Below are 22,429 nucleotides of genomic sequence, written 5' to 3' on the forward strand. Positions count from 1 at the left end.
TGAAAAAACCTTTGATTGGTTGCACAGGGAAGAGTCATGTTGAGTAGATGATTCAAGGTACAAAAGGTAAAAGAAAGGCCTTTTGATGAGTCCTTGCTCCCTATTGAGCAATCAGGGAAAGGTCTGATTCAGAAGTGGTCCACCTCACAGCGCATGTGTTTTTTTAGAAGGTGTACTTACTGTACCTGCAATGTTCCAAGCATTCAGCTTTGCAAATAACCCAAAATAACTCCTCATTGAAGGTTCGTCTAGAGCACGAAGTCGTCTTTGGTTAATATCAATGTTGTAAAAATGTGTGTATATTCATAGCATACAAAGATTTAGAGTTAACATAATGCAGTAGGCCAATGTATACTGCTGAAATGCATCATCCTCTTGTTGTCAGTGATTTGCTGATATAAATTGAATAAAAAAGGCAGTATGGTGACTCAGTGGTTAGCACTGTCACCTCACAGCAAGAAGGTCGCTGGTTCGAGCCATGGCTAGGCCAGTTGGCATTTCTTTGTGGAGTTTGCATGTTCTCCCCGTGTGGGTGTGGGTTTTCTCCGGGTGCTCCGGTTTCCCTCGCAGTCTAAGCACATGCGCTATAGACCATTTTAATGTGGTCATGTCATTGGCCCATGGACATTTCCTGCTTGTTATCAAACTATTTCATAACTGTAACAAGAGGCAGTTCAACCATAACTTCATGTTAAAACAACTAACATAACATTATCAAAATGTGGCTCTTTTTGGATTCTCAGAAGCTATAGAAATTAAAAATGTAAAACAGGAAAAATGTTGGGACCATTGTTTTTGTTTATATCCCTCAAAATGGTCTATAGGTGAATCAAATAAACTAAACTGGCTGTAGTGTGTGTGAATAAGTGTGTATGGGTGTTTCCCAGTACTGGGTTGCGGCTGGAAGGGCATCCGCTGGGTAAAACATATGCCGGAATAGTTGACAGTTCATTCTGAAAAATAATAATAATAATAATAATAAATTTTATTTGTATAGCATTTTTTCTACGTACATGCAACTCAAAGTGCTTCACAAACAACAAACAAGCATTGTAAAATAAACCAAATAAAAAAATTTATAGACAAATAAGGCAAAATAAACAACAAATATATACTCAGATAAAAGCATGATTCCATGCATCTTTACATATACATATACATGCACATACCGTACATGCATACATACATACACCTACACAATATGATTTTTGAGATTACATCATCAGGTGCATTCAAGTCACTTTGGTCAGAAAAGATGGCAGTATACCTTTTCAACCATTAGTGTATATTAAATACACTTTTGTTTTGTGTTGTTCTATTTTGATTATAAATATATAAAGTATCGTCATATTTTGTAACTACTGACTTGGTAGCTTTTGTTGTAAAAAAGAGAAAAATAACATTCATTTAAACAATATTATAGTCAAGAAAAAACAACAGCATTTATTTAAACCAATATTATATTCAATACAAACTCTGCATTAATTGTGTTCTCCAAGTTAGTCTCAGAGTTTCCCATTTAAAATTGTAACAGTGGTAGAATTCATGTGCTATTTAACTCACAAATATAGTCTTTTTGTCATGACTTTAACTTGCCATCAGTTCCAGCAGATATTTCAGGTGGTCCTGAAGACTTTGTGCATTTATTTCAAAAGCAGGTGGACTGGAAATTGGACTTCCTCTACCAATGGTGTGAAGGAAAATAAATAAATATATTTAATTAATTATAATTTCTTTACTAATTAGTTATCACAGGAACTAGGACATTTACTCACCTCTCCATGAACCACTCCAGTAATAAGTTTAAATAAAAGTTCATTCATTCATTCATTCATTCATTCATTCACTTTCTTTTCAGCTTAGTCCCTTTATTAATCAGGGGTGATCACAGCGGAATGAACCGCCAACTTATCCAGCATATGTTATTATCCATCCCCAACCCAGCACTGGCATATGTTATTATCCAGCCACAACTACACTACGGCCAGTTTAGCTTATTCAATTCACCAATAGTGCATGCCTTTGGACTTGTGGGGGAAACCTGAGCATCCAGCGGAAACCCACGCGAACATGGGGAGAACATGCAAACTCCACACAGAAACGCCAACTGACTCAGCTGGTGCTTGAACCAGCGACCTTCTTGCTGTGAGGTGACAGCGATACCCACTGTGCCACCGTGTCGCCTTAAATAAAAGTTATTACGTTTAAATAAAATAAAGGTGATGAAAATCTTTAAGAAAAGCCTTATTTTTATAACTCCTGGTTTGTTTTGTATGGGGCTGTTTGCTGGTGTAAGGTAGGGTAGGTGAGGGAGTTCAAATTTTCTACGAGTTAAGAAAATGCAGGCATATAGTAAAACACTCACAATAAGAAAACATCAATTTGACAACGTTTGCACACGTTCCCATGCAAATACAAAAATGTGCTGCAAATAGTGCAGACTACAATGGAGATGTGTCAGTGGTGAGTCAATGGTGTTATCAGAGTACAGAGAGCTGAGTTTCTTGTTTATTTTAAGGTCTTTATTGTACTGGTTCTTGTTGTTTGTATATTTTTAGTTCTTAGAGTAACTCTTGCTAACATGGCATTAAAAGAACATTTCATTTATCGTTAATTATGCAATCTGTCAAATTATTAGGACTAAAAATATACACACAACAAGAAACCATATGATCAATACATTCAAGTAAACAAAAAACTCATCTCTCTGCACTATTTGCAAGGCATTTCTGTATTTGCATGTGTTGTGAGAATTTGCATGTACGTAATGTAATGTTTTCTCAGTTTGTTAGTGTTTTTCTATGCATGTTTTCTTAACTTGCACTGTGATTGAGCTCTCTTGGCCATCACAGCACTCAAGATTTTACAGTTATAGTTTTAAAATCATGCTAAAAGACAAATCTGATATAACCAAATTGTGTTCATTTTCGTATTGCATATCACAGGACAGATTGATCACTTATTTTAGAGCTGAAACTTTTGTGTGTGTGTGTAATACATCAGTGTTTCTCAACCACTTTCATGGAGGACCACCAGCTCTGCACATTTTCCATGTCTCTTTAACTAAACATACCTGATTCTGATCATCAGCTCATTAGCAGAGACTGAAAGACCTGTAATGGGTGTGAAAGACAAAGGAGACCTCCAAAACATGCAGTGCTGGTGGTCCTCCAGGAATGTGGTTGAGAAACACTGTATTACATTACATTATATTATTATGTAGGCATACAATTTATGCATAAATATCAATTTACATAATATTTCTTATACATTATTGGCAAAAAAGGGGCAGCACGGTGGCGCAGTGGGTAGCACAATCGCCCCACAGCAAGAAGGTTGCTGGTTCAAGCATCGGCTAGGTCAGTTGGCATTTCTGTCAGGAGTTTGCATGTTCTCCCCGGGTGCTTCGGTTTCCACAAGTCCAAAGACATGCGGTACAGGTGAATTGAATAAGCCAAATTGGCCGGAGTGTGTGTGCAAGAGTGTCCCAGTGTTAGGTTGTGGCTTGAACGGCATCCGCTGCGTAAAACGTGCTGGATAAATTGGCGGTTCATTCCGCTTTGGCAACCCCTGATTAATAAAGAGACTAAGCTGAAAAGAGAATGAATGAATGAATTATAGCCAGGTGGCGCAGTAGGTAGTGCTGTCATCTCACAGCAAGAAGATCGCTGGTTCGAGCCTTGGCTGGGTCAGTTGACATTTCTGTGTGGAGTTTGCATGTTCTCCCCGCGTTCGCGAGGGTTTCCTCTGGTTTTCCCCACAGTCCAAAGACATGCAGTACAGGTGAATTGGGAAGGCTAAATTGTCCGTAGTGTATGAGTTTAAATGAGTGTTTATGGATGTTTCCCAGAGATGGGTTGCCGCTGGAAGGGCATCCGCTGCGTAAAACATATGCTGGATAAGTTGGCGGTTCATTCTGCTGTGGCAACAACAGATTAATAAAGGGACTAAGCCGAAAAGAAAGTGAATGAATAAATGAATTATAGCCAAAGTTACAGTACAGGGTTCAAATGCATGCATTTTGTTAAATGACGTGAACTTTAACATAAATAAATAAATGCATGTACAAAATACGAATGAATTTTGGACTGAATGTGTTCTGGATAAATGAAATGTAATGAGAGTGGTATCTTGAAGTAAGACTGTGTTTGAGCTGTGTATTATAATTCATAGAGTTCACGTGTTAACCCAGAAACCTAGCTCTGCTCATAAGATAAGCTCTGGGTTTCCTCAACATGACAGAATGTTTTTATAGTGTTTGGAAGTTGCACAATAGTCCAGCAATAAAATAAAACAAAAGCTTGTTAATTTGATGAATTCATTCTCCAGGTCAGAGTCACACCGAGTGTATGGAAACAGATCAACCCATTGTTAAAAAAAAACAGATCAGCTGGCTCTTCTCACTCAACCTTGTGAAATGCACCTTAATTCACTGAAACAAAAGTGTTTTCAGATTTGAGGAAAGCAGCTGAAATAAAGGAAAGTCGAGTGTGTTGACAAACCCATGTTCGAAATCTGTTATCTGGGGTCTGGAATGTGGAAATGATCTTATAATGTTTTGTATTTCTCCTCTGTTCATTGACTAGAGCCATCATGGACATTTTTGTTTGACTGTTAGTAATTTGTTGTCCTTGCTGAAATGTGCTCTATGACTATTTACTTGTGTTGAGCTGGAAACTCGAACCCTTCCAGAAATGCACAAACACAGGCACATTAAACCATGTGACTGCAGAGATTGAATGCGGAGTTTACATAGGCAGCCAGACACTAATAGCATTAAAAGCCACAGAAACACTAGCGTACCTCTCTGTTAAACCTCCTCAGAGTTTACTTCTGTGAGTCCAACTGCAGAGTAATTGTGCTTGTTTTACAGAACACATTCTCCAGTGTGTTTCACATGGAATATGAGGAGATTGCTGGATCCACAGACTTCCCAAACAGGTGGGTTTATCTGTAAATAAAATCAGAAGATAACACAATGCACGACAAGGTGTCAAGTTTAATGAAATATATGATATGCTTCCTATATTTAATTTGTACTTTGGTAAACCAGCGAAACTTTTGTTTACATTAATGCATTTAAAATTAATATATGTGGCTATGTGCTGTTAAAATAAATGTTAAGGAGCCACTATTATGCATCAAAAAGGTCATATTTTGATTTTGTGGGTCTCCAACAACAGGCTGATATGCATGCAAGGTCACTTTCATTGTCTCATAATATGCATTTATTTTTACCTATTTATTCCAGCGACTCCCATATGATTTTTTCAGCGATTCATTTGTTCCCAAACCCCTTTTTAACGCGAAGCTAATTCAAGCTGATTGGTCCGATGATCCAGTCTGTTGTGATTGGTCGACTGTGTTCAGCAGGAGACAGAGAGAAATGCCCACTACGGCTATGAAGTAGCACACAGAGTATGTGAGAGCCCAATGCAGGAATGCAATAAAGCAATGCAATTAAACACCAGCATATTACTCTACTCTTAACCCTAACGCCAAGTAATAACAATGACACACATTAAGTATTAATCCACACAGTGGCAAAAGTTGAACTATTTTGAAAATGGACCACGCTGCGTGTGTATGAACAGCTGATGGTGGCCATAGCAAAGACAAACAGCAGAGGATCGCGAGTTCAGAAACGCATTTAGATCGGTAAAGGAAGAAGCACGCGTTGCATTTTCAACATGGTTTTCGACGCAATATGTGAAACAACCCATGCAGATTTAACCTGAGAGATGCAATACAAGCACTGATCTATAATAGATGTGTGATTACAAGCCGTGCAGAGTGATTGCACCTTACAACATACAATTAAATACATATTTTGCAATCTTCACAAAATGAGACAACCATTTTATTCACACTTATATGTTATGATCCAGAGGAAGAAGAAACTGGTGCATATGAACTGTGACAGTTACAGACAAAGTCCCTGTCGAAGTCTGGCAAAGTCCCATATATAATAGTCTCTGCTGCTCCTTGCTTTAATAGTAAACGGCCGACAAATTCCACGCTGCAGCGTAGGTTATTGTATCAATCATCAGAAAAATGACAGGAACAAACACAGCATTAGATTAGCTATACTGTGGTATTGATGTGAAAATGAACTTTAACCCTTTATTCCTCGCAGCCGAATCTCCATCTGTCAGTGATCATCATCTTTATGTCATGATCAGTCCTGTAATTCCCAGCACTCTGTCTGAAGGAAAAGGCACGTTCATGTTTTTTTACGTAACCGGCACTTCATATTTGGTGATGTTCCGCATTGACGTGAATGTGTTCAAGCAAAAGATTCGAACCCAACACGATTCATTTATTCAACTCTGAGTCGACTATTTTGTTAAAGAATCAACAGTTTTGAACACGGTGCACTTTCAGATTTAAACCTCAGCTAGATGTTTGATTTACTTAGAGCTGTGTTACACACTGCATGGAAGGGCGTTTTCAAAAACCTATGATAGGGGCTCTTTAAAATACACTTTTTTAAAAGCACATGATGGCATGTGAAAAAAAATAAAGTATTTATTTTGAATTTGTTGTCATGAAGTTGTAAAGTCATAATATGTAACAAGACATAATATAAATACAGCAAATATGTGTACAAAGGTCAGCCAATGAATAACATGTAACCATTGTACTCATTTGTTTTTAAATGATTTTTTTCAATGACTACTTTGTTTTTGAGCCACGTTCATTTAGAAAGTAAGGCACACAAGCTGTCACTGGGGCTGTACCTTTCTAAAAATTACATATTTATGCCTAAAGGTATCAGTGTGGACACCTAAATGGTACAATAATATATCTTTTCGAAATTGTAGGTAAAAATATGTCCCTTTAAGCTATAAATATGTACTCTTTAGGTACAAATTTTACTATATGAAAGCCTTTATACTGAACCATTTTTTCTAAGATTGTCTGTTTTATTATGTTGATGAAGTAAATAGCAGTCAGGTGTGTTTAAACTTATTTTCATTTGTGCATTTTATTGACATTTCTAATGACTTTGAGTTAAATGTTTAGAGGTACAGCTAAAGTATGGATTGTGGTGAATGGACATCTACAGTGCTCAGCGTAATTCATTACACTCCTTTTTGAAAATTATTATTTGTATCCATTTCTCAGTGAATATAGGCAATGTGTTCTGGTGCATTTACACAAAACAGATTTATTAAACAGATATATTTATTAAAATCATATTTTAGTCACCAAACATATTTAGAAATTGAAAGACAATACAATTAAATTCAAGCTAAATATTGCAAATAAATTACAACCTACAAAATTCCAGCTAAATTTTTCCCATTTTTTGCTTCTCTTGCTTTTTCCTCTTTTTAAAATTTGTATTTAATATTTTTCTGTAGCATATAAATTTGGCTGTACAGGTTGTTGGACCGTTATGGTAAGTTATTTTGCTAGATAAGCTCCAGATTTGGCTTCAGTACTGACTAATCTGACTAATCTAATGTATATGCACAAATACAATATTGTATAGCTTCCTAAGAAACATATGAATTTAAAAGATAGATTTGTGAGTTGTGTACTTATATATGCTGAGCACTTTAGGTCAGGATGTGTCATAAGCATAGCCTTGACCTTGGCTGGTTTTTCTGTGTTTTTATGCCTTTTGCTTACATGCCAGTTTCTATATATATATATATATATATATATATATATATATATATATATATATATATATATATATATATATATATATATATATATATATATTTATTTATTGCATGTTTACAAGTAGTACTTTATTATTCATTCATTCATTCATTTTATTTTCGGCTTAGTCCCTTTATTAATCCGGGGTCGCCACAGCGGAATGAACCTCCAACTTATCCAGCACATGTTTTACGTAGCGAATGCCCTTCCAGCTGCAACCCATCTCTGGGAAACATCCATACACACTCATTCACACTTATACACTAAGGACAATTTAGCCTACCCAATTCACCTATAGCGCATGTCTTTGGACTGTGGGGGAAACCAGAGTATGCAAACAGATCGACACAGAAACGTCAACTGACCCTGCTGAGGCTCGAACCAGCAACCTTCTTGCTGTGAGGCGACAGCACTACCTACTGTGGCACTGTGTCACCCAAGTACTTTATTATTTGTTATTAAAAGACTTCACAGTGGTATGGGAAATATTTAATCTAAGAATGCTTTTCGCAAGTTTTTGACTTGTGTGCCAAACTAGCTCAAGTATTTTGAGTCATTTTGAGTAGTCAGATTGGAATGGTTATTTGGAACAGGATAGTTTCTGGGTACTAGTAAGAAAAATAGAAAGTATTATAATCTTTCCTTTCTGAGACTTAAAAATGTAATACCTTTGATGAAACTTTCTGTCTTTCCAGTAAAAAAAAAGTAGGGATTCACATGTTGTTGTTCAGGCTCTCAGTTACAATAGTATGTGTCACATCACAATGATGTGACGGTGGCGCAGTGGGTAACATGATCTCCTCACAGCAAGAAAGTCGCTAGTTCGAGCCTTGGCTAGGTCAGTTGGCATTTCTGTGTGGAGGTTGCATGTTCTCCTCTTGTTCGTGTGGGTTTCCTCCGGGTGCTTCGGGTTCTCCAACAGTCCAAAAACATGTGGTACAGGTGAATTGAATAAGCTAAATTGCCAATGGTGTATGTGTGTGAATGAGTGTGTATGGATGTTTCCCAGTGATGGGTTGCAGGTGGAAGGGCATCTGCTGCGTAAAACGTATGCTGGATAAGTTGGCAGTTCATTCTGCTGTGGTGACCCTAGATTAATAAAGGGAATAAGCCGAAAAGAAAATGAATGAATGGATATAAATGTGTACACTATAACAAGTGATTATTTGAATTTAAGAGATGTGAGTAAACCTATTGCCTTAAACCTATTAGAAAATGAACTACTGTATGTGCATAACTAGTTCAGTTTCAACAAACTGTTCCCAGTTCCTAGTTTCAACAGGTTAACTTACTTGTCATGGCGGCAGTGCGTTTTCTCAAAGTAACTAGTTACTTATTTACAGTGCTAAAACATACTTTTATTGTATTTTATTTCAGATATTCACATCTTTAGTCATCCTTTACCTTCATTATATTGAAAAAGTTCCACTTCTATGTACATATTAAGTGTCCAGTATAAGTTCACTCCTCACAGATCTCTCTTTAAAATTAATATTTTCTATAGGATGCTATACAATATTACATTTGTGCATATCAATGCCAAATTAGGAGTTAATATAAAAAATAAACTATGCTAACAGTTTTAAAATTAGTACACCTAAATTGGAGAAACAAACAAAAAAATATCTATGAAATTCAGTAGAAATCGTATAGTTTGTAATTTTTTCCAGTATTAAATTTCTATTCCTAAAGATGTTATGTGATCAAACTCTTATTTTAATGAAAATAACTATTTAATAAAAATGCTTTGTTTAAATACAATGCTCAGTATATAGAAGTACACCCTTGATAAATCTATCTTTTAAATTCATATTTTTAATAGGAAGCTATACAATATTATATTTGTGCATATATATTTTAAAAAAAATTTGAAATTTTTTGGTTTTAATTTTTTTTCATATTTTTTTTTTTTCAAAGTTTCAATTTCTAAATACTTTTGGTTTCTAAAATATTATTTGAATAAATATATCTGTTTAATAAATCTGTTTTGTTTAAATGCACCAAAATAAATTGCCTTTTATCAAAATGGGGTTTATGCTGCACACTGTATATATTTATATATATGAACAACTTAGGATAAATGACACAAAATATATTTTAGAGTTAGCCATTCTCTTTCTATTTCCAAAACCTTTTATTCAAAATATTTAATCATCACTAGTATTAGCAATGTTGCACATGATCCGAGATTAATGATGTCAATGAAGTTAAAAGCAGGAGCACTTAAACCTTTTTTTTACCCCTGTGTGTTACAGAGAACGTGACGTCAACAAGATTAACTACATGTACGCTCAGTATGTCAAAAACACTATGGAGACACTGAACGTCACAGATACCACCAAAGACCAGCTATTCCCATGGACAGTAAGTGCTTAGGGGAATGCTGCAATGGAAAGTAAGCCGTCATAGGGTCATCCCACTCCAGGTCACCCTGATGTTTCTGGGATTTCACAGACCTCTTATTCATTCAGGCATTCTCCTCCCCCATTTTGTGTATGAATTGTCGGTTTTCTCAAAGAGGATTCATACTGAACTCATTTTAACTCTATTGCATTTATGATTTCTTCCACTTTTTCTTGAAAGAGTGAAGATCCACAGTCCATGAACTGTCAAATCAAAAGTCTGCTATGCACACCAATAAGGAATGGGAAGAAAGACAAAGTAATAGGTATGTGGGATGTCCAGCAATAAGATAAGCACACACATTATAAAATAACACAATAGAGTACACATTACATTGGTTCGTAATAATACAAAAGAGTAAGAATATTGTTTTCAGGGGCCAGAAAATCAAAATGACTTGAGCCAATAAATATCCTTTTAGCAAGAACTCAACCCCCATGTTATATTTTACTCAGAATTCATCAAAATAGTTAATAGGTTGTTGTTAAAATGGAGGGCAGGAAGTAAAAATTGAATGGGAGACATAGAGAAAAGTCCATATTTTTACGTTTTATACTCTATTTGAAAGGAGATATAAATAGAAAAATTAGTCACAAATGTTGGGCATGATCTTTACATCAGGAAGAGGGTATAATGTATAAGCTATCACGTTACATGTCGTAGTAATTATATTGTTGCTGTGGTACAACACAATTCCGTTATTTAATAGGCTTCAGTTTTCTATGCTATAATTATATACACATATCACATTGCACCACAGTTTACACTAACGTTAAAATATTTATTACAGATGATCAGTTTACTATGCTACAGTATTCTGTAGCATTCATTAACAAAAAAAAAAAAAAAACATTTTTATTACAATTTATAGTTTTTCCCCCATGTGGATATCTTCCAGACATCCAAAAATTACAGAAAGCATGGACACATAGTCTACATTATTTTTCATTTTAAAAAAGTGCTTAACAATAATAACCGTCTAGTTTTTTGTTGCAAGGATTTCATTTATTTTTTCTTCTGTCGATGAAGTTACCATCAACAAACATTCACCGATGCTGCACATATAGAAATTAACATTACGGTTGTTTAATCCACTGAAATGCCAGTCAAGACTTGGATTTTTGCAATGATTTCATTCTAGCGGTTACATGGCAGGGTACATTATTTATATTCTCCTGGATTTTGTATGTGGTATGGTGGTGTTTGCATCAGATTTTTATCTAACACATTAACATATTTATACACATAGCTAGGCCTGTATATAATCTTTATTGGTGCTGTCAAATGAATTTTCACGTTCAAAAAAAGTTTGTACACATGGATGTATTGAATAAATGTTTATTACACGCCGCCTTTTTCCTCCATTTTTCAGCCAGTTTCTTGAAATTTCTCCCCTTTATACACAAAAACTTTTGAAAGTCTATAAAAGCTGTTCTGCATTTATTATTGTGGCTGATTGAAACAATATAAACAACGCAAAACATAAACATTTGATGTTCTGATATCGATACCTATTTTAAAGAATCATCTTCTGCCCTCCATATGAATTCTGCGCATCATCAATGACATCATGTGAAAACAACCAATATATAATATATAATTTATTTGACAAAATTCTTATCAGTCTGTATTTGTCTCGTGTTTTTTTGTTGTTGTTTTGTTGCTGATATTGATTTCCCAGCAATGATCTCCATCATGGTGCTGGTCAAATATAAGTTTAATCCACAATGCGCATATACATTGCTTACTACACACAGAGGGAAGTGCAGTAGCACACAAACATCTTTAACCTTGGAGAGGCCCAGCAAAAAATCACAGTTAGGTTCCTTGGGGTCCTATATCAACTCCAAATTTATGCATTGTTTGTGTGGATATTTTGTACGTTTATATTCATTTATTACTGCTTTCCAATAATGAGTAATTATTAATGGGTCATATTAATACAAAGAGTAAAACTAATGTCCATATTTTTAGGGGCCAGAAAGCCAAAATGACTTTTAGCCCACAGCGCGCTTACACTTTGCTTACTACATACAGAGGGAAGCGCAGCAGCACACAAACATCTATAACCCTAGAGCGGCCCAGGAAACAAATCATAGTTACAGTAGGTTTCTTAGAGTTCTCTTAACCCCAAACATTTACAGACCAATTACATAGGGAAATATGAATTTTTATATGATAAACTATACATCATTTTTTAAAGTCTCTTCTTATGCAGTGTTTGTGTGGGTATTTTGATATTTTTTATTAATTTGTTACTGCTTTCCAGTAATCCTTCAATTCTTTCCTTCAAGTAAGTAATAAAATACTCATAAACGGTTCATAATAATGCAGAGTAAAACTATTGTCCATATTTTTAGGGGCCAGAAAACCAAAATGACTTATAACTTTCTACCAAGAACTCAAAACCCACCTTAAATATTATTCAGAATGCATACAAATAGTAAATTATAGTTTAATAAATAAATTGTAAATGAAGTTAAATATAAAATATAATTTATTTAACACTATCTCTATCAGTCTGTATTTGTCATGTGTTTTTATTTTTTTTTAGTTGCTGATATTGATTTACCAGCAGCACATCGCTTACTACACATGGAGGGATGCGCAGCAGCACACAAACATCTTTAACCCTAGAGTGGCCCAGTAAAAAAAAATCACATGTAGGTTCAGTTAGGTTCCCAAACATTTACCAATTACATTGGGAAATTTTTGTATGATAAATTTTTATATGATAAACTATATATCATTTTTTTAAGTTACTTCCCAATTTTGCATTTATGCAGTGTTTGTGTGGATATTTTGTACCTTTTTATCCATTTATTACTGCTTTCCAGTAATAATTAAGTAACAAAATACTTATTAACGGTTCATAATAATAAAAAGAGTAAAACTATTGTCCATATTTTTAGGGGCTAGAAAAACAAAATGACTTGTATTAATAAATAACCTTCTAACGAACTCCAAACCCATCTTATATTTTATTCAGAATGCATCAATATAGTAAATATAGTTTAATAAATTATTTGTAAATGAAGTTAATTCTAAAAGATAATTTGACAATATTCCTATGAGTCTGTATTTGTCACATTATTTGTTTTGCTGCTGATTTCGATTAGCCAGCAGTGATCTCCTTTATGGTGCTGGTCAAATACAAGTGCCAGATCAATAAAAGGCAATTGATGAGCGTAGTTAGGCTGCCATATTCTGAATCAAGCTTACTGAGCCACTTGTGATGAAAATAAAGCCAAGACCATTTTTAATTGATTATCTCCTTTTATCTGTATCTACGCATAATTGAGGTTAATCAAATTGTGACTGATAAACCATCATGTAATTATCTCAACCTTAAAGAATCAATGGAAAATGTAATGTATTCACTCATGCTTGTTACATCAGGTTATAACATAGCTCTCAAACTGGATTCCTGGAGGACCGCAGCTCTGCACAGTTTTGCTCCAACCCTAATCAAACACAGCTGATCCAAATAATCAAGGTGTTTAAGTCTACTAGAGGCTATTAAGCAGGTGTGAGTTGGAGATGGTTGAAGCTAATCTATGCAGAACTGCGGCTCTTCAGGAATCCAGTTTGAGACCACTGGGCTCTAAGAAGCAGAGCATAGACATCTAAGAGTTTATTACATAAGGATGAGTATATAGTGACCGAAATATGATTTGATTGTATATTTTCCTTCAAAATATGATCATAATGGATGATTTAACATGGATAATTTATTTATTTTTATTTTTTTAACCACTACATAAAAGACTTCACTATTAGACACTCTTGTGCTATATTTAAGAGTTGCTTTGTTCCTTTGTGTTTTGGTCTCTGAATGCAGGCGTCTGCCAATTGGTCAATAAGATGGATGAAGCTTCAGGGGAGGTGAAAGCCTTTAATAGGAATGATGAGCAGTTTCTAGAGGCCTTTGCGGTCTTCTGTGGCCTGGGCATCCAGAACACACAGATGTATGAAGCAGTGGAAAGAGCAATGGCCAAGCAAGAGGTTACACTTGAGGTCAGTGTGCTAATCTGTCACTTAATGAAACAAAAATCTAAAAGTGTATATATATATAAAAACATTATAAAATGAAAACTTATGAAAGATACATTTCAGACTCTTGTTTCAAATACAGGGATATGTTGTGTTTAGGAAGCCATTTGTTGGGAAACAGACAATGATTTAAACACATGTAGGCCCTTTTTACACCTGGTATTAAGATGTGCTTTAGTCAACCTGATCACAAGTGGATCATGCTAAGTACAGGGGATGTGTTTTTTGTTAGCCCAGGTATAATTTTTACATCCAGCACTACATTGTTTAAATAGTAAATTCATTTGTGTGCCCATGGGCCTGCTGGTCTGAAAAAGAGGCATGTTATGGCACATTGTTGACATGTTGCTATTTTGAAGCAACCAAAATAGACTGGTAAATGCTTGTTTAAAGTCAGTGACTTTTTTTTTAAGCAGGTTTGGGATTTGTATCTATAGGCGGGTCTACAATGCACATACACATCACTTACTACACACAGAGGGATGCTCAGCAGCACCCAAACATCTTTAAATAAAGGATTAAATTGTAAAAGATTATTATTGTTTACATAAATAGAAAAATACACTGTAAACTCTAATAAGTTGAGACTTCTCAAATGAGTTGAGGAAAGTGATTCCCTCAGTTTGTTTGAGTAATGGGAAATCAACAACTCAATTAACTGAGTTGACCAAATGTGGTCTCTCTATTGAATTAACTTAAATGTTTAATTACAATAACTTAAATTCTTAAGTACGGATAACTTAAAATGGCTAATAGACTTAACTTCCAATGTTTTAGCTTTTATATACTTTACTTACTTATTTACTCCCAGGGCTGATTATATTCAAGTTTATATTTAGCCGCACTATGTTGGTGTTTCGGATAACTTAAAATGGCTAATAGACTTAACTTCCAATGTTTTAGCTTTTACAGTATATACTTTACTTACTTATTTACTCCCAGGGCTGATTATATTCAAGTTTATATTTAGCCGCACTATGTTGGTGTTTCGGATAACTTAAAATGGCTAATAGACTTAACTTCCAATGTTTTAGCTTTTACAGTATATACTTTACTTACTTATTTACTCCCAGGGCTGATTATATTCAAGTTTATATTTAGCCGCACTATGTTGGTGTTACATCTCATTTTTACGAGGTAGGTTGTTAGCCCAACACTCAACCCCCAACCTGGAGGACCAGGGCATACACACATACACTACGGACAATGCAGCTTACCCAATTCACCTACAGCACATGTGTTTGGACTGTGGGGAAAGCTGAAGCACCTGGGGGAAACCCACGCCAACACGAGGAGAGTATGCAAACTCCACACAGAATTGCCAACTGACCCAGCTGGGACTCGAACCAGCGACCTTCTTGCTGTGAGGCCGTGTCGCCCCTGCGTGTATATATATTAAGAAAAACGTATAAAAAGTATTTAAATATCTGCTTACTAATTTAACTTTTCTCTTTCGTCAAATCAGGTAGTGCCTCTGTCCTGCTGCGCTTCAGCAAAATTCAGCATCACAATCAAAATGACCACCTTCTGTCATATAACATACATAGACCAATGAGCCCGGTTGTCAAGGCAGAATTTCAAGCGCAACCAATCATTTTAAACAGAGACATGGTGAATCGTTTAAAGAAATTAAAATGTTAGGTTCAGAGAACCTAAAATATTAATCAAAAGTTTTTTGCTGCCTAATGAGTAAGTTAAACACACATGTTTAAGTTTTGATGCCAAACTTGTATTGTAATGTCAAGTTATATTAACTTAATATTTTTAGTAATAACAACAGTGGGGTTTACAGTGTACATGTTGTAATGGATCATCATTGCATGTATCAAAATTAGCCAACTAACTGTTTATGATGAATGACATCAGCTTTATTTCACCAATTGTGCAAGTACACAAGTTTTTAAACTGACTTGTTGGATTGAGGGATCTATCACCAATCTCGTGCACAAGTAGATCCTTTTCCTTGCTTGTGAAACATTCTTCACCATGTTAATAGTAAATTCGCTTGGTGTGACCACAACTCTTAAAGGGAATGAGAGATGAGACTCTGGTTTAATGCATTTTGCACTCAAGACACACCAATAACTCATTAAAGAATGAGGAAAACCCTTTTAGAGCATGAGCTGGGTGCACTGACTTTTTTACTTTTTTAAATTTCAAAAGTTTGGATTCAGACATGCACTGCAATGCCTTTAATTGTTGACAAAAAATGCTTTTTATGTCGCTAGGCAATGACTGAATTAGCTACATATTGTACGCGAACTTGGCTGTTGATATTGGTATAATTGTAATATTGAATAATATTGTGATATTCAAGATTTGTCAAGTCGTACAGCTACGAATAACTCGAAACAGTACCCCAAATCTCTTTGCCATCTTTAAAAGTCTCTGCAGTTGTCTTGACAATACAAAAACTGCTGCCACCTTAACATAAACCCCGACTCTGCTCTGACATTTTGTGCGCTTTTTCCACTCAGAGTTTCATTTTTTCACATGCAGGCGCACATCTTGCAACAGCAAAAACACAAGCGCAGCAGGCAGTTAAAATGCGAGGCGCGCAGGGCGCATAGGCAGTGTGCAAAATGCTTGTAGTCCTTAAGAGGCCATTACAAAAGACACCTATCAATGCAAAAAGCACGTTGGGTGTGATTTAAGTCCTTAAACAGTGTGTAATATACAGCATTGTCAAATGACCTCTCTTTTTTGAATAATAATAAAAATAATTCCTTGCATTTATATAGCACTTTTCTGGGTACTCAAAGTGATTTAGAGATGTTCGAGGGATCTCCTCATCCACCACCAGTCTGCAGCATCCAGCTAGATGACGTGATGGCCTGTTGGTGGAGAGGAGACAGAGGGATGAAGCCCATTATGTTATGGGAAATATCAATTATGATATCTATGGATTTTTAACAACCACAGAGAGCCAGGATCTCTGTTCAACGTCTCATCCAATGATGGTGCTCACTGAAGTGTAAAGAGTCCTCATCAAAATACTGGGTCTTTACGACCCACAGAGACTGCAGGATGAGCATCACCCGCTGGCCTCACTGAGGGCGTACTCACACTATGTACAGTTGCCTTGAACCGGACCAAAGCACGCTTGTCCCCCGTCCCGTCTCCCCCGACGGCCCGCACTCACATTACATTCGGGCTTGGGCACGCTTATGTCATCGATGATGCGCTGTTCAGTAGAGAAGCGCTCTTGCTCAGCATAGTGGAGATTTCTTTAGTTATATCGATTTAGTCGTTTGATATGCAGTGACACGCAGTCAAATATTTTGCTGAACAGATCATTCACTTTTGACGCTCATAAACAATCATAAAGTTCTCGTGCTGCAGGCATTAGGAGGTTTGCTGAAGGTGCAGCTGTAGTGCAGTGAGGGGTTTGCGTCTTTAATAAACAGTAAGAATGATTAATAAACACATATGAAACAGTCCCTTAAAAGTCATGTCTTGTCTTTAGTTTCAGGCTTAGGCGCGCTTTGCACTCACACTATAAGCGTACCGCACCAAAGCCCAAGTGAACCGTGCTCTGGCACACCTCTCCCAATCAGGCCAGGGCCGGCCAAGTGAACCGTGCCTGTGCCCGATTCAGAGCACTCACATTTCTCAAGCGATCCGGGAAAGAGGCCTGGGCACAGTTCGGATAGCATAGTGTGAGTACGCCCTAACACCTCTTCCAGCAGCAACCTAGCTTTCCTATGTGGTCTCCTATTCAGGTACTAATCCGACTCAGCTCTACTTGGCTTCAGTGGGCGATAATGTGAGAGCTGCAGAGAGCTAGCTGTCAGCTAATGGATATATTATAGTGGATATATACACACACATACAGTCATGTAAAAAATGTGCTGTCTTTAATTAAACTGATCATTAGCAGCAGTTTGTTGGTCTGGAGCCTTCAGATGTGATGCCCATCCAACAGCTAAGGCTTGGCCAAAACTGGGTCATGCAACAAGATAATGATCCCAAGCACACTGGCAAGCCTACAACAGAACTGAAGCTGCCAAAGAAAAACATCAAGGTGTCACAATAGTTCAGTCCCCATATCTGGTCAAATTCTGATCAAATTCTTCATCAAATTCTGGTTGTCCTAAATGCAAACAATTACATACATTTTATATTTATTGATTTAGCAAATGCTTTTATCCAAAGCAACATAAAAATGAGGGTAACGGAAGCACTTCAAACAGAAAATGTTGAGCAAAATCAGACCTGCAAAGACACACCTGCACAAGCTTATCAATGTCTTCAAGATGACTGTGTGTGTTCGATTAGGGTTGGCTCTAACCTCTGCATGACTAAAGTTGCCCATTCCTCTTGATATTGATCGTAGCATGCTATTCCGAACATACTTTGCTGACCTATTAACATTGTGTGCCTTTGTGTGCATATTATGCAGGTCCTCTCTTATCATGCCTCCGCTGCGGAGGAAGAGACGCGGGCGCTCCAGGTAACGGCGGTAAATTAATTTTTCTCATTATATTAAATACAAATATGATATCAAGATTGTGTGATGGCCATTTGAACTACACTGTGAAAGTTGGCCAGTGTTTTCTTGTTATATCGATTCAGTAAACAAGTTTATTTAAACATGTCGTTAAAAAGTTTCAAGATCTGTTGGCTTGAGTTGTGAGGAGTGTGCAGTTAGAATAGCCGGTCTGTTGATCCATGTGAAGTTAACACAAGCTCATACTGAGAATGTAGCTCTATATACATTTATGGAGATTGTGAATTTTGTAGCCAGAGCTACGTATGGCTGCATTTCATCTTTAAAACAAATGCTACAAGGCGGTATGACGCCGTTCCTTTTCGTGCTCACCAGCTGACCACTTACCTTCTTATGGATGGCTTTCCCGCTGTTATCAGATTGTCCAGTTAGCTCGCCATGTACATCAGTGGACTTGAAAGGCAGAGCGGAGTTTACCGCAATGACGGGGTTCGAGTACGGCGAAGTACGGTTCCAGAAAGCAGCTGGCTGAATGTAAAGGAGGACTAAGCAAAATTGTTTCTACTTTATAATTAATGTTCTCACAGCAATACAACTTTACAATGAGTACAATTTTTTTGTATTCAATACTTTATTGTTGTTATAATTTTCCATTTTCCATATTTGCAATGCCTGTATTTTGGCATTTTTTGCAGACCACTCAGAATACAACTTGGAAATAATTTTTTCTTTATTGGCATTGATTGTTTTGAAAATCCACTGGCATTAACATGCCTGTGTTTTAATTTCTGTAATAAATATGGCTGTCAAGCCAGGATCTTGATGGTTTATTGTGGGTATGTTGTTTACATGAAGAAATCTGTGTTACAAGTTAAACAAAAATTCTAATAAACAATTATATTTTGAATTTAAATAGTTTTTGTTTTACGTTTACATAAATGTTACATTTGAATAGCCAAAATTGCAAGTTTCAGTCTTTTAAATGTGATTAATCGCGATTGAATTTTCAAAAAAGTGTGATTAATTAGTTTTTTTTTTATCGATTGACAGCACACACACATACATACATACATACATACATACATATATATACATACATACATATATATATATATATATATATATATATATATATATATATATATATATATATATATATATATATATATATATATATATATATATATATATATATATATATATATTCATATATATATATATATATATATATATATATATATATATTCATATATATATATATATATATATATATATATATATATATATATATATATATATATATATATATATATATATATATATATATATATATATATATACATATATATATATATACATACATATATATATATATATATATATATACATACATATATACATACATATATATATATATATACATATATATATATATATATATATATATATATATATATATATATATATATATATATATATATATATATATGTATATAGATATATATATATATGTATGTATATATATATATATATATATACACATATACATATACAGGTTTTGTGGGTGAAAACGTCCTTAGTGGAGAATGTCTATAGTGATTTGAGTTCATAGAAAGGCATAGAGAAGCTCGACAATACTAAACAATACAAAACTGGATTTGTCTGATGCATCTTGATTTCTGCTTGAATGTGGCATAAACAAGATGGGTCTGTACCGATGGTGGCTATTAGGGAAAATAGTTCACTTTTCTATTGTGTAAAACACTGCAAACCACTGTGGTTAACAGTTTACAGCAGGGGTGCTCAACCATGTTCCTGGAGATCTACCTAGGGTTGGAGCTGAACATTGCAGGAAGGTAGATCTCCAAGATCAGGGTTGAGCTTCCCTGGTTTACAGTGAATTGGTTAATAATAATACAAATAGTTTAAAATATTTAGTAGGATCCTAAAATTATTAAGGCCCTTTAAGAGCCCTATTTTGTGAATATTACCATGTCTAAAGGTGAAGAGTGCTGAGGAGTATCAGTGCTCCTAAATTTACCACATTATTAAGTACCTTTATGAAATTATATTATCGTGAGAGAAAGCTTAGAATTATGCTTTCTCTTTCATTTATACAATAATATATTGATTCAAAAGTTAGCATTGAATTTTTTGTTCATTTACAGACTAAGCAAGATTTTTATTATTATTTTTTTTTTATTTAGTATATAGCTTGGAAAGCTGCAGTTAAATCATTTCTCCAGTACTATTTGTGCCTGTCGATGCATTTTAGTGAAACATTGGGTTTTAAGAGTTGCATCACGCCATGACACATTTGCTATTTACATGGCGGACTTTGTAGGTGGAAAAACTGAATGCTTCACTAGCAAGAAAAAAGTTTAACAGAGCATCTGCAGCACGAGGATAAAGAATGAGCCTCCTCCATTCGGCCTCTTTACTTTCTCTTTACATTACTTTAACTCTTTACTTTTCTCCTTTACTTTCGCGGATAAGGAAACTGTGTAATACACACTCCGTTGAAGACATCCATTAGCCTACACATGAAATTTATTTTTTAAACGAAAATATTTCTTTCAAAACTATTTCTAAATTCACTTCTATTTTCCAGCAAATGAGTTATATCCAAACACATGTCCTATTCTTATGCCCCAATGGTGATGCAGACATCTGAAAAACCCGACAGGTCGACAAATCTAAACTTGTTTTAATTAAAGCAAATATATATATATATGCAAATAAAAAATAATACTGCTAATAATAATAGCATTATCCAAATGCAAATTCTCATGAATAGACCGACAATGCACCTTAACATACCTCCTTTATAGACCAGCACACCCATAAGTCCACAAAGTGCTAGTAGTAGTTTGCTATTTAAACAACGTGGCACAAGTTGTGAAAATTAGAGTTGCGCTGTTTGAGCAACAAATCACGCCAAACAAGGCTTGTGCCTTATTGCGCATACAGTATTATGCTTTTTTACATATGACTTTTCATGTTGTGTGTAATTTAGCTGTTTATACATTTACTTGTAATCATTTGGCAGACACTTTTATCCAATGCGACTTACAAGTGAGGACATTGCAATTAATATTAGCAACAAAAACACAACATGTAAATACTTGCAAATGCTTACATATGATATAGTCTGATTTATTTAAAAAAATAGGTGACCTCCAAAATCTTTAAACCTTTAAAGTAGCATAATAAGCGCACTTTGTTATTTTTTATATCTTTTTTTCTGTGGGTGTTTTATTCTACACAGTATTTATAAACAAACCAGGAATTTCGTAGCTTCAGACACGCTCTGGGAATTTCCCCGAGAGCACAGGTTGCTTGGATACAGCACTCCGATATGGAAAACTTGCACTGATTAGGCCTGCGGGAGTAATCAGGCAATTAAGACACTGGCAGAGGCAGGATTTCAGCTTCAGTTGAGAGTCATTTGCTTGTTAATTACACCAATTACTCTTAAAGTGAAGGTCAGCATGCACATTTACTATTTGTTTTATTCATAAGGCATGTAAAACCCACAGAGAAATGCTTAATTTGCAGAATGATAGAATAGAGTAGTAAACACTAATATCGATTTACTTAGTTTATTAATAACTAAATTGTACTTTAAGGTGCCATAAAATGTAAAACTGGATATACCTAGGCATAGCTGAATAATAGCTGAGTTCAGTACATGGAAAAGACATACTGTGATTTATACCAGAAACACCATTGTTTCCTCGTCATCATATAAATAGGGTATATGCCGAAGTATGCTGAAGGACTTTTAATTTTATCAGTAATCTGGGTTAAGAGCTTTCACTGAACTGTATGCCACTGCAAAATCGGCAC

The 22,429-nt window shown here is 35.3% G+C and overlaps 1 protein-coding gene across 2 annotated transcripts in view; it reads left to right on the forward strand.

Moving 5' to 3' along the window:
- pde5ab (phosphodiesterase 5A, cGMP-specific, b) overlaps nt 1-22,429 on the forward strand; it is a 77,518-nt gene that overhangs the window by 17,280 nt on the left and 37,809 nt on the right. The window contains exons 7-11 of one of the 2 annotated variants that reach the window (XM_056462183.1): nt 4,874-4,941; nt 9,930-10,038; nt 10,258-10,342; nt 13,919-14,094; nt 18,533-18,592. In XM_056462183.1, the coding sequence (XP_056318158.1) occupies nt 4,874-4,941; nt 9,930-10,038; nt 10,258-10,342; nt 13,919-14,094; nt 18,533-18,592 (498 nt within the window). The remainder of the gene's footprint in view (nt 1-4,873; nt 4,942-9,929; nt 10,039-10,257; nt 10,343-13,918; nt 14,095-18,532; nt 18,593-22,429) is intronic. The other variant, XM_056462184.1, reaches the window with a different exon arrangement.

This window comes from Danio aesculapii, chromosome 7 (assembly GCF_903798145.1).
Source record: "Danio aesculapii chromosome 7, fDanAes4.1, whole genome shotgun sequence".
Taxonomy (NCBI): domain Eukaryota; kingdom Metazoa; phylum Chordata; class Actinopteri; order Cypriniformes; family Danionidae; genus Danio; species Danio aesculapii.